Source organism: Pipra filicauda, unplaced genomic scaffold (genome assembly GCF_003945595.2).
Source record: "Pipra filicauda isolate LSUMZ 115617 unplaced genomic scaffold, ASM394559v2 scaffold459_size522612_pilon, whole genome shotgun sequence".
Classification (NCBI taxonomy): domain Eukaryota; kingdom Metazoa; phylum Chordata; class Aves; order Passeriformes; family Pipridae; genus Pipra; species Pipra filicauda.
Genome location: NW_024104597.1, coordinates 129799 through 143293, shown reverse-complemented (window position 1 = coordinate 143293; position 13495 = coordinate 129799). Strand labels below are relative to the sequence as shown.

General features: G+C 37.4%; 1 protein-coding gene across 5 annotated transcripts in view; it reads right to left on the bottom strand.

Moving 5' to 3' along the window:
* RGS12 (regulator of G protein signaling 12) overlaps positions 1-13495 on the bottom strand; it is an 89586-nt gene that overhangs the window by 58284 nt on the left and 17807 nt on the right. For all 5 annotated transcript variants that reach the window (XM_027718420.2, XM_027718423.2, XM_027718417.2 and 2 more), the window contains exon 3: positions 8219-8338. In XM_027718420.2, coding sequence (XP_027574221.1) covers positions 8219-8338 — 120 coding nt within the window. The remainder of the gene's footprint in view (positions 1-8218; positions 8339-13495) is intronic.

Genomic DNA, 13495 nt, shown 5'->3' with positions numbered 1-13495 from the left:
CATTAGCATGTGACATGACAAGAAGACATACCAGGTAACAGGAAGAGCAGCCAAGGGAGGGCAGGGGTGGAGAGGCACGAAACCAGTCGCCCAGTTCCTCATTCCCACCCAGGAACTGCATGGGCGATCTGTTTGGCAGCAGCAGCTCTCAGCAGGGAAGCGGCCGGGGCCCTCTCCCACAGGGAGCTGCAGCACCAACAGGGAATGCTCCCGGCACCCGGGGCAGTGACCCAGCGCCAGGAGATACCACAGCCAGCGAGCCCTTTACAAACAAACAAGCCTACGCCAAGTGAAAGGTAATGCAGCTTCCTGTGCCAAGGGTACTCCCACAGCACCCCAGTCAAGGAGAAGCAATGTCCACCCTCGAGTCTGCCAACATAATCAGTTCCAACCCAGGGTTTATCAAACCCAGTATTAAGTTTCCAGTGGTGGCCACATACGGAAGTCTACCGACAAGCAGAACAGGGCAACACATAGGACATTTCCCTGATTACGTCCTCCCAGACCCCAGGTATTTTTAGTTCAGGAGATTTCCTGAACCTGGTGTGGCTTGTCTCCTTAATAATCCCCAGTGGCTGTCTTTTCCAAATACTTGTCCACGTTCCCTCCAGGACATGCAAATTTCTTGCATCCACAGCACTCAGTGGTGAGGCATCCCACAGACCGACTCACCTCCTACACGAACAATCGTGTTCTCCTGTTTGTTTTGCTCCTGGCTCCAGCTACCTTTAATTAATGGTGCCGACTTCTTGTCCCGAAGGAGAGAGTGAGCAGTCAATTCCACCTACTTCTTCTATGCCACCCATGATTTTGCACTTTCTTACACCTTTCTGAATCTTTTCTTCTTCTGATATATCAGAACATTTTAAAATAAAGAGACCGGGTATGGAGAAACCACAAATGTATACAATGGACTCATCTATTCCTTCCCTAAAAATTAATAGTATAGGATTTTGCTTCATTGCTACTGTACTGAGCTAATGTTTCCATGCAACTCTCCCTTATAATTCAAAGGCCTCGCTTCTGAGAAGAAACAGTCATTTGAGAGACATATATATCATTTGATATATGAAGCTAGGGCTATTTTGCCTCATTTGCATTGCTTTACATTTATCTGCATACATTTTCATCTGCAATTTTGTTGTCCAGTCATTCAGTCTTATAAAAGCAGCCTGCTCTCATATTCAGGGACTGCTCTTGTCCTTATTACCTGCAGTAACTTCACCCCACTACTCATCTTCTTGAGAGAAGCCTTAAAAAGATATCCTTGAATCAACAAATGCAACATAAGAAACTGAGGCAAGGGTCAGTCTTAAGCAGAAAATAATTCTGCATTTCAGAAACAGACCCCAGTGCAGTAAGCTATTATTTTGCCTTAATGTCACATGCCTCACAAATTAGACCCAGAAAAGGGAAGTTTCAGTTCAAAGAGAATAAGCCCAGTTTTGAAAGAAGGTACCAAAGGTTTGGGAGAAAGACAGCCCTGAGAAATTGCCACCTGCCAAGAGTTCCACTTGCGTGAGCACTGACTGTTTTGTCACTACTCAAGGAAACCAGAACCAAAAGAACAGAGCCAAAACCAAAGTCCAATAGTTTATGTTGCTGAACTAAGGAATGTGACTCCTCTGTAGCTTCAGGTGGTTACTTTAACTTGGTCATCTTGGCTGATCCTTGCAGTTCCACAAATGTGACAGCATCAGAGATGTTGACACGATATGATTTCACCTGTGTCCATTTAATCACACATCTTAAAAATGGAGGTACTGGTTACTACAAGATTTATTTATGCAGAATATAAATTCGTATCTAGTCCCTAAAAGCATATCTTGTGTCTCTGGTTCTTTGACAGAAATTGGCTTGTGCTGGAGAGCCAAGTCCAGAGGAAATAAGGCTTGGACAGCACTTGAGTGGCAGAGTCAAGTCAAACAATGTACTGATTGCTTCCTCAGAGAGAAATTTCCCCATACAATGCCAACTGCTTTTGCACATATGGGGACCAAATTCCCTAAGGAATCTCTCCTAGGCAACACTGTTGGTTTCTTCTCAAGCACCAAAGCATGGGATGAGCACTGCCAAAAAATACCAAAGAAAGCAGAGATGAGATCCAGCTCCCAGCATATGCTCTGACTACTCTGCTTTTTACGTGCAAATTTATATAGCAAATTTCTCCAAAATCTGAAATAAAGAAAATAACCCAAAAGCAGGAGAAAACAGTAAAATTACTAAAGGATGGTAATTTTACCAATTACAATAACAGAAAATAGATCCCATTATTCTCAGTGTCTGGGGGAAAAAAAAAACAACACACAATTTAACATTCTGGATTGTATATAGAAGTAAGTATTTCAAATTCATGATAAAGAGGTTACACACAACTGTATTCATCTGTTGACCAACCCACCTTTGTCAGATATCTGACTTTGTCAGATACTTCATAAAACTGTGTGAGGAGCACAAGAACTTTCCATGAAAAAGTCTATAAATGTGAACTTAGGAGCAGATAGTGGCAATATTTTAAAAATTACAGTATGGTATAAAACACCAGCAAAAGCTTAACAGTAGTGCCAGTGCACAACCTGTGAAGAAAAATAAAATGTATATTACTAGCATGATGTTTCCTTCTTCAGAGAGTAACAACAGATATAACTAAAGTACCTGATAAGATCCCACATGCCAAAGTAAAAGCCTGAAAATGATCCTCCAGAGTATGCTTGAGAGTCTGAAACTCTTACTAGAGCAGTCTAAAGAACAAAATGTGAAACCAAATGATGCTGTTGAATGTTGTTAAGACATACAGAGAATGATGACAACAAGGAAAAAAAATGTCTAAGAGATAACACAGGCAACATCCAGAATGAGATGATGGTAACCTGGCTGTATTTGTACCAGTCAAATAAACAGCACCATAAGCCCTTGTGTAGTTCCAAAGACAGATGGTGCTTTCTGGTTGTGCCACCAACCTCTCCCAATCTCCTGTCCATCAAGCTGCTTGTATCCAAACTGCTGGGCACAGTGATGCTGGCTAGTGAGGCTAACTTCCAAACCATGTCCAAAATCATTTGAGCAAATACATTAGTTGGCCCAGGATGAAGCCACATAAATGACAACTCTAACAGTGTGACAGTACAAACACTGTAATTCCCTGCCCACCCCTGTGTCCTGGCAGTGTTTCACTCACCAGCACAGGTGTACAGCCACTATGCTGCCGAGCCGGTGAACAACTCCAGCCAGGACTGTAACAGCCAAAGGCCTGAACAGAGCAGAAGAATGCCTGGCAGAAATCACAGGATGCTTTCAAAGTCTTACTGATCAGCTCCATGACCACATATGCTACAGTAATTCAAGGCAAAGAAATCAGTGTGTAATGTCATGACTTATCTACACTATTTAAGGCTCTATATCACAGTTCAGCAAGAGGGTTTGTGCTGGTACAGCAAGGGACTGTGGAATCAGTTTACACTGTTTCCAAAGCTGACCCCTGGTGCTAGCAAAGGGGAAAGAGAAGCAAGAGCCTGGACTGTGGGCACAAATCCATGAGGCTTCCAAAACAGCAGTGTCAGGGGCTGGTCTGTGTTAACACTCAGACTTCAGAACATCCGTATATGAGACTGGATTAACCCTTTATGAACTCTATTCTTAGCATGCTAAAAATACACAACTACCTTTTACATACAAAAATGGAGATTTTTCTCATGCATGCACTGTTATTTCACATCTTCTCTTTCACACCTTTCCCCCACCTTCATGAAAGCTGACAGCAAAACTGTCCATTGGTTGGTTTTATCTCAGATAAAAATTAGAACAAAATGATGCCAAAGACACAATACTTAAAGGTGGTACACAGTGGAACTGGCAGCCCATGGTAAGTTATCATAGCTTTAAAAAATTTATGAAATCTAAGACAAAAATATACATTCTTTTCAAATTTTAAATTCACTATTATAAGCTGAGGCTGAAGAGGCCTCTTGATTTAAATCATGTAGTTATACTGGCCATAGTGATGATCTCAGAATGTCAGTAAAGCAACCTCTGCAGGGAGAGTTAATACTTTTTATTAGATTATCTGACAGGTTGGGAAAAGTTTGGGGCATGTTTAGCTCTTCTTGTCTGATTTTCCTAGCATGCTAGTTGGTCTAATATAAGCTATTATCTCCCTGTGTAAGCTTTGTCTGATTATTTAAATCAGTCAACCAAAGACAGGTATCCACTTAAAAACTCCTTATTAAGTCAAATGAGCATTTAGGGGGTTTTGCCACCCACAGATGCCAAAGCTAATATCCAGCAGAGACATGTCATTCATTAGTATAAAAACCTCATATCAAAGAGATGTGTTGCATGCTTTCAATTAGCAGATGAAATGCAAAAAAATAGTTGATTCAGTGGAATTAACAAAACAGGAAAAAAAATCAAGTATTATTATCTATAATAACACCTAATAATACTACATTATTAATGGTTATAATTAAGATGGAACATTCTAACAAAAGTCCTCACACTGACTTTTAAAAGGAATACATGATACATTCCAGCTTTGAAAACATTACTAAACTCTACAAATGTTCTTTTTCATACAGGATATAACTTTAACGTTTACAAAACAGGATGAGAACAAGAAGAAAAGTTGCAACAGCCATCTTTTTTTGTCCTGATATTTGATTAAAAAAATTAAATTGTCTTTAATTTTAAAAATATCTCTACATTAAATGATTATTTAACAATACTCCAAGAGCCTGACATTTGTTTCTCTATGAGATTACGTCTCTCATTATACTACTCTGCCCTATTTTTAACCACAGAGAAATACCAAAAGTACAAGTAACAAAATTATTTTCAGGAAGAAACAGCTTTGAATGTCTCCTTCGTGAGGAGGAACCTAAATTGACTTCAAGACAATACTGCAAGGTTCCCCCATTTTTACAGACTTCAAGAAAAATTAAAAGATCAATGGAACGAACTACAGTGGAAAGTGTTATGGAATCTGTTTCCAAAACTGTTTATGAATTAAAGAATTACTCTGTTAAATTTTTCCATAGGTAGTGTTCTACTCTCTGCAGTCTCACACAGTCATCTTTAATGTGTTTATAAACTTCTAAACAACATCTCTGCCAGGACAGAATTGTGCAAGAGGATGAGAGCAGTGGCATTTACCTACAGGGAAGAAAACTGGGAAGAAAGATAGGATCATGCCCTCTTATTAATTCAAATACTAAGTAATTATAAAGGTCCCTTTAGCTTAAGTTACACCTTGAAAATATGAACTGAAATGTGCTAGAAAGTAAAATTAGTGCAAATCATAGAATTTTAACATGGTTGTTAATGGACACTATTTCATAATGACAAATTATTCACACAGGAAAATTCATTGTTACATAAAAGAGAAATCTGTTCTTAACAAAACCAGGTTTCTTGTAATTTCCTAAAGAAAAAGTTCTAAATACATTTTTTGTGAAAACAACATAACTAAGGCATATATTAGGCACGTTCATTTTCTGAATTCAGTTCCAACTTACAGGACAATCATAATCAGCCCTGGTGTGAACCAGTACAATTTCCACAGTTCAGAAATAAAATTGTGTATTTTATATTTTGTGAGACATTTTTCCTACCAAAGTTGTACCATAACTGCACCATTAATTTTGCACTCTCATCCTATTTTGATCCCTGCAGATTTAAAATAATCTTGAGTATAGGTTGTATTAGTAAAAGCAGCACCTAGATGTTAATCCTACGAACTTGTCTATTTTCTTCTATGTAAAATACAGCTTCTGCACGGAAGAGGAAAATGCTCAAGGAGGAGCAACTATATCATTAACTAATTCTAACCTTATACAAATATTGTCTGTGCATGCATAGCCAGCTGTAATATAACAATTTAAAAGAAAAAATGAAATGTTCTTCTGCAATCACGTTTTTATATATTAAAGTTTCTATAAATATGTTCTATGCTTGGACAGATCTTTTGGAAATAAATAAATAACACATTTCAAAGAAATCACGCCACCTTATGGCAGCAGACAGCAACACTCATGGTTGGCATTTCACACACATGGCAGCTCCAAAGACAAAAGGAGCAAGTTTATACTTAAACAAAAAATCCAAATACAGCATTCTTTAGACCTGTAAGCAATAAAGAGTGTTCAGCAAATGCCCATAAAAGAAAGTCCATGGAACCTACTTACACTGCTCAATTTAGAAGATTAAGTTGGATGCCAGCAGTAATCAGAGCCACTAGCTCAGAGAAGCACATTAACTTTGGAAATTCATGTTTCGATTAGTACCTTATCCATTCTGCTAATTGAGAAGAATACAAAAGCAAGCAAGTAGCCTATACAATATGTTCATGGTCATTATTCCAAAGGTGGAGTCTCTAAGAATTTCCTGGTATTGTTATTTCCTCTTCCAGCAACTCTAAATAGATGGCCTGAAATAAACTAAACATGCACTAACAACATTGTCTTCTACTACATTTAGTTTAAGAGTCCTTGGGACAAGTGCTGCAGTAGCAATGTTAAAGTTCGAACCAAAATTAAAATAATTCAACACTATATTACTTTGATATATGAAGTTTCTCCTGGTGGCTGGGATATCGTTCTCTTATGGCACGCAGAGCAAGAAAAGAAGTAATTGAAAGAGAACAGTCCACACCCAAGCAGCTACATGTAGTAAGGGCATTCATCCAAATAGATTTTAATACAGATTATTCCTTTGTCCAATTCATATTGTGACCTAGAATGTAAATTTCTCCATCCAAAGTAACTGCTGTAACAATTAAGACAGTGGGACACAGATAAGATTCTTAATCCTTCCTGTTGGTGCTACTCAATTTAGATACACTAATGAATACCAACTAAGACATAATGAGGGGAAAACGGACTTTTTAGGCCAGTAACTATGACATCTTTCTGAAATTACCAGAAAGTCCCAAGTCCCCATTTTAATGAATATTTATGCAATGTAAAACAGCTCCAACAACAGAAATTAAATTTTATTCTTGGTGTTTAAAACACTGAAAATATGAGATGTGCACATAAACCTGGATGAAATTTCAGTGTGGAAGAACATGGAATGAACTGGTTTTCCTGTTGCACGTGAATAACTAGCACTAGACTCTTTGATATTCTGAGAGGATTCTCTCTTACTGCAACCAGAAATTCTGTTCAAACTGGTAATATATAGCAGCAAGCTTTTTCAATTTAGAAGAATCACCATTTTCTGATTAAGAAAGATGTAGCTGGATGGTTCCCAAACCCTTTTATCCAGAGGATCTTGCTGTGTTTCTTTAAGTTATGCACTTACAGTATTAAAGTTATGAGTGCAAAGAAATGAAAAAGCATTTTCATGACAAGAAAAAAAAAAGCAAGACACTTTAAAACAAGACACTTCAGACAAGATAGAAATAGACCACAACAAAAAAACTTTAAAACAGCTGAGAAATAAGTAGAGTTCCTACCTGCATTCCCTAAGCACACCAGAAGCTTCTCCATATATTCTGCTCCCTAAAAATCCAGCGCACTGAGCTCCCTTCTCCTTTAGTTCAGAGTCAGTGAAATGCCTTTCTTCCTACATTTTCCTACAGCAGAAAACTCAAGAGTGTCTCCTTTCCTCCTCCCATCTCAAATGCTTTTTAAACACCTCCTTCCCATTTTAGAGGACTCAGTGTGCCACGTTCCCTCCGGTGATGAAGAGTGGTATAATGCGTATTCCATGGCTCTTATGCCAAGAGCTCTGCACATATTTTTGTTTCTCCCCAACCACCAACCTTCTTCCAGATAAGCATGATAAAGGGGTAAGGGAAAAATCTCTCCAGGTCAGGCTTTCCTGAGGAGGCACACTAGAAGATATTATGAAGCCATATTCCTACAGGTGGTTCCTACAGCAGAGCAGGAGGAGGGCTTTTCATTCCTTGTTTTCACCAAAATCAGTATGGTTTGGCCACTGAGGCCCAGGCATCAGCTCACATTATACCAGATGTGAAACAGCACTATATTACACTGAGAAAGACCCAAAATCACCACAGTGATCATGAATTCCGTTTTCTCAACTGCTGTCAAAATTCATCAGCTAAGCAAAAGGCAGAATATGATGAACATTTGATTCTTTTATACATCATGACACATCCATTTCTAAGATATTATAACCGTTTTGATCAGCAAAACTATATTGTTTTGCTTTACACAGATTTAGTATCACTTCCAAGTTCTAAGTGGAAGTTATTTACCTCAAGGTCATCCAGAGAGCGAGTAATACTAAATCGCTTGGATCTTCCAAATGATCTTCGAGCAGAAGAACGCGGGGGAGGAGCCTGATTTAATCCCACTGAATGTCCAAATTTTGCAGCCTAAACAAAACAGAAAACACATATTATTATTTTACTTCTTTAAATTTAGTACACTGCTGATCATAGTGACAGCATCTGAATTTTAAGGAGATGGATTTGAAGATCTGTAACAGGACCACAATTTCAATACAAGTTGGTCACTTGCCATGCCCCTGTACAATCACGTACTAAAATTCATTAAAGTTGACTTTTCCAGTCTCAAGTCAAATGTCCTAAACATTCAGCATTAAGTTACTGTATAAACGTCAGTTAGGTCGCTTAAGTGTACACATTCTAGATGTCAGTATTAAAAGCAAGACAATCCTAGCTCTTTACTGTCTTAACTGGAAAGTATTTACAATTACAAAATATTTGGCTTTTCTATAGGAAATTACCATCCTAGAAATCACGTCACCCAGCTTCTGTTAGAACCTTTCTCCACATTTTTAAAAATCTTACTTTCACTACTCTTGGTTTTTTTAAAACTTTGCTACTGTGAAGTCCAACTTCTTAAATCACACAGTACCAAATGCAGGAACTTTTGCTCTAAGGAAAGAGACTACCTCACTTGGATGTTCCATTACTACAATTGGTGCTGCAGGAATCAAATCTAATGGTTTTCTCTTGTCCACATAATCATACTCTTTCTCCTTAAAAAGCCACCAGATGTCAGTTAAGCTACTCAGCATGTACATATCAAGTTTATGCCAAACAGCAAAGTGTAAGCTTAAACCTAAAATTAGGCACGCAGTCAGTGACTGGTGCTAAGCAGATGTACATAAACTCACTACATTATGAAAACTTGTGATTATGTGCCTGAAATTTTGGATTCCTTTCACTGTGGGGAAAATTCCTCCCTGTCTACTGATGCTTTTTTGCTTTAGAAAATAAAAGACTTTAAATCAGAGTAAATTTTATTCTCTTTTATTTCAGCATCTCTCTTCATTCCAGTAAGCTTAAAAATGTATATATTAGTACTTTCATAATTGCTTATTTGGCAGATTTGTAATATTTATTAAATTTTCTATTTGTGTTCATTTCTTCCTTTGAGCAAGTTTCTGTGCTCTCAGTTCTGAAATATTTTGATATCCCTTTGATCAATCATTGGAAAGTCTACATACGTCACATTAATCAAAAGAACAACCACAAATTTCACATCCTCATAATCTCATGCTAACAACCACTCATACAAAGCAGAGAAAGGCAGCAAGAATATTATACAGCCTCCTCACTGCAATAAAAGGTGTCCAACAGAAGATGTCTGCCTGTTTGCTAATTCCCACAGAGACAACACTATTCTAGAGCAACTGGGCTTGGACCATCACCAGTATTCACAACAGTTCCTGTTTACAAGCTCATAGAAATGTCAAGACATAACACAACATACAGGAATCTGGATCCAAAGTATGTAACAGAGTTCATCCTTTCAACAGGCTTGAGAGTCCAACTTTATTCAGTATTAAAAGTTATCAATTTTTCTACAAAATCTGCTTCCCTTCCAATTTTCAATTTACTAAGGTTAGCTGTTTTGTGGGTTTTTTTGGTGTTCTGTTTTTGTTTTTTTTCTTGGTTGAGAAGAAAATTGGGCAGGTTCTGCCAAAGGAAACTGGAAATCTCGTAACTGGAGATTAGCTTTAAGGTTTTTACGAGAAGATTTAAAAGTGCAGTATAAACAAGCTAAGATGGCTTTTGCTAAAATGATCAGCTAAATGTGAAGACAGGAAAGGTGCTCTCTGTAAATGTCTACAGAGAGCACCCACAGGAGTGAGGACAGTTCCTGGTTTTTTTGAGCATCTTTTTGAGCAAGTTTTAAAATCACTTGTTCATCCAGGCAGGCACTACTGAGGTGGTTCACACTCGTCATGCCAGTCTTTCCTGAAGATAAAGCTTATGCATTTCCTAAACACAGAGTTTATGCCTAATGCAGTAATCTGTCACACAGTGAACTTCACATTAACCCCTGACTAAATTCAGCAGTATCCTTTACTATTGCTGCACAAACCCTCAAACATTACCATGGCTCCTCCTGTATGGCTACATTTCTGTTAAAACAACTTGAATATATGTGTACAACTACTAGGTTTCACCACTAGTCCAGTATGACCACACTAGTTCTGCAATTTTTAAATTTTTAAGCTGAGAATTAGTGATGAAACTCTCAGCCTACAAACAGCTGAGCAAATTAACAATATCATTAGTTCAAGTACAACCGGTATTTTGAAACTAATGAAATAGTTGCACAGTATGGATTCTGCTTAATGGTCTTTCACGTGCTTCTCAAATGAGAGCACATGCATTCTCTGAGATGCATCCCTCAGAGAACTTCATCTTTCATAAAGAAAAGTGGTGAAAGGGAAAAAAAAGGAAAAAACTATCAATAGCAGGCATATCTATTTTGAATAATGAATACATTTTCACTTTTCATTCTATTTCATCCCAAAAAAGAACATAAACTGTCCAGTATATGTTTTTATAGTAGAGACTGCCATGTTTGATTCAGGGAGATTAAGACAGGCACCTAGAGAATATACACTCAAAAAGTTTGAAATAGTAACATTACAAATTGAAGGAAGATTAACAAACTGCCTAAAGACAAATCTAATTAGATTCCACTGAGCAGCAGATTCTAGATAAGATTAATCATCATCAGATGCCCCATTTTGGAAGTAAGCACTGCTTACCTATTTGTGGGCAGAAGCATAACAAAAAGAAAGAGGGAGAGTGGACAAAAACCACTTGCAAATTGTGTGGTAATAGAAAAGAGAAAGTAAATTAGTATCCAATCAAAGTTTTTATTTATGGGTTTTGACATTGTTATAGAAAACTCACTACTGAGCCCTGGATGGAACAGTAAAGATAAAAGCAGGAGGGAAAAAAAAGAGGCTCTGAGAATAAAACAGTGCTTAAGCAATTATTACAAAATATAGAAATTCACTAAGCTAACCACTTCCTCAACCCACATCTGGATAACAATTGCAATTAAGAAAACATTTTCAGCTGACAAAAATATCTTCCTTGCTCTGAAGAATCAAATTAATAATCTAGGAAATTAACAAAGGCATTACTGAAAAAAAGAGACTCAAATTCACAAGTATTTAATTTCCTGGGAAGTCTCCCTTTTCATCTTTTCTTGACTCTATTGCAGACGCTCAGACTATGAAGGCAGACCTCCTTCTGCAAATCAATTAAAAAAGATGCTGTGCATACACACATGCATACAAGTAAATAAAGAATCATGTAACTTAAGCAAATACCACCATTTTGGCAAGTGTTTTTCATGGGACTCTGAAGAGCTGGAAATAATAGCATCCATGACTTGAAGAGAAAACAGCCATTGAAACTCGAATGTATAAATCAGCACAGCTAAAGAAATTGCAGTATTTGAGCCAAGAGAGATTGCTAATGCAGTGACTGATGTTAATGTAAATTTTGCAGTCTCTTAGCCATAAAGAAATTATCATACTTCTAAAAGCCTTTATTACACTGTTAAACAGATATTAAAAAACACTAAATGAACTAAAAACATTTCAGAGCAATACACTGTATGACCAACAAAATGGCCAGGTTAGATGGGGCTTTAAGCAACCTGGAGTAGTGGAAAGTGTCCCTGCCCATGGCAGGGGGGTTGGAACTGGATGATTTTTAAGGTCCCTTTCAACCCAAACCATTCTATGAAAAAAATGCTGTTTCATCCTCTGTTAGCTGCCAAACTAAAACACTGAAATTTCCTACATGAACCCAAGGCTGTAGGGTGGGTTTTTTTTTTAAGTACAGATTGCCTGTAAGCCCTAGAACTGTTTATTATCCTACCTTAAAGATTCTCTTCCAGAAAGACTGTGTTGCTAAATCTATAAAAGAAAACTAAAAATATCTAGGTATTAAAGAAAATCTAAGAAATATTATCACAGAACAGAATTAGAAACTGAAGTCCACCTGACACCTCACTAAGTGTCTTCATTTTAGGAATTTCAGAAATCTGGAAGCCAACAGAAAAAGCACAACAATTTGTGAAAACAAGTTGATTAGTGAAAAGTATGTGCTACACCAACACATCCTCTCCTATCTGCAATACAGATACTTGCAACCCTACTACCACTATCTATCATGGTGAAAGTATAAAAGAACATATCTCTAAAAGCCTTTATCCTGTTATGCTTTGGCAGATGGAGAGGAAAAACAACAAAGGATTAAAAGAATTAAAGTACAAATGCTCCAAAAAAATCCATTCTTTTTCTACTCTTATAAAAAAGTAAAAATTATGAACTAGTATGGACTGGAATACCAGTTAAATGTATAATCATAGGAGAAAAAGGACAATGAATGGAGTCTGTGCAATTTTTTTTTTTAATATATGACTAGATCACCCCTTTTCCTTAGGCTAACAGGAAATGGCAGATGCAAATACAGTCCTCAGAAATAATGATCAATCACCAACCAAACTATAGCCTTTCTTTTCCTTTAAATGCTTTTTTTTAATTTAATGCTTCACCTGCTTATTTGCCACTATGGATGAGCTACCTCTTAATCTACTTGACAAGAAAAGCACTGAAAACTAGAGAAGGACTGATATAGCAGCAGTTTGTGAATGTGTCCAAGGGAGAAGAGTTTCTGTCTGATAACAAGAAAGGTGTACAAGAAAAGTACAAATGGGGAAGTGCAAAATGTTGTACTTTATGTATGAGCAAGACGGAGAGAAGAAGCACATGACTTACAATAGACTGCAAACATGGAGAGAAAGAACAAAAATGATGCAATATAAGGTGACTTGCAGAACTCTAATTATTTAAAGATAGAAAGAAAAAGGATGAGCACTTAAAAGTAATTTTAATGGATAAACAAGGTAGGCAGCAGTTCCATATAAGATTTTCGGTGGCTATGCTCTCTTCAGGTACCTCTGACCACTTGTGCAAGCTCACAAATTGCAGCAGGCTGTCCTGTCATCTCCACTAACAGTAAACTATAATTTATCAAATGAAATAATCCTATTTCTAAGGCAGATCCACAGACAGTCACGCCAACACAACTGATGATATTCACTGCCAACTCCGGCCTGAGCACAACAGGAATTCTTTTAAGCTGGTACTACCAAAGAAAGGCAAGGTGAAACTATGTTAGCCAATATGATACTCTAACCTGGAGCCTGAGTGCACAGAAGCAAGTTGATGAAACCTTATCAAT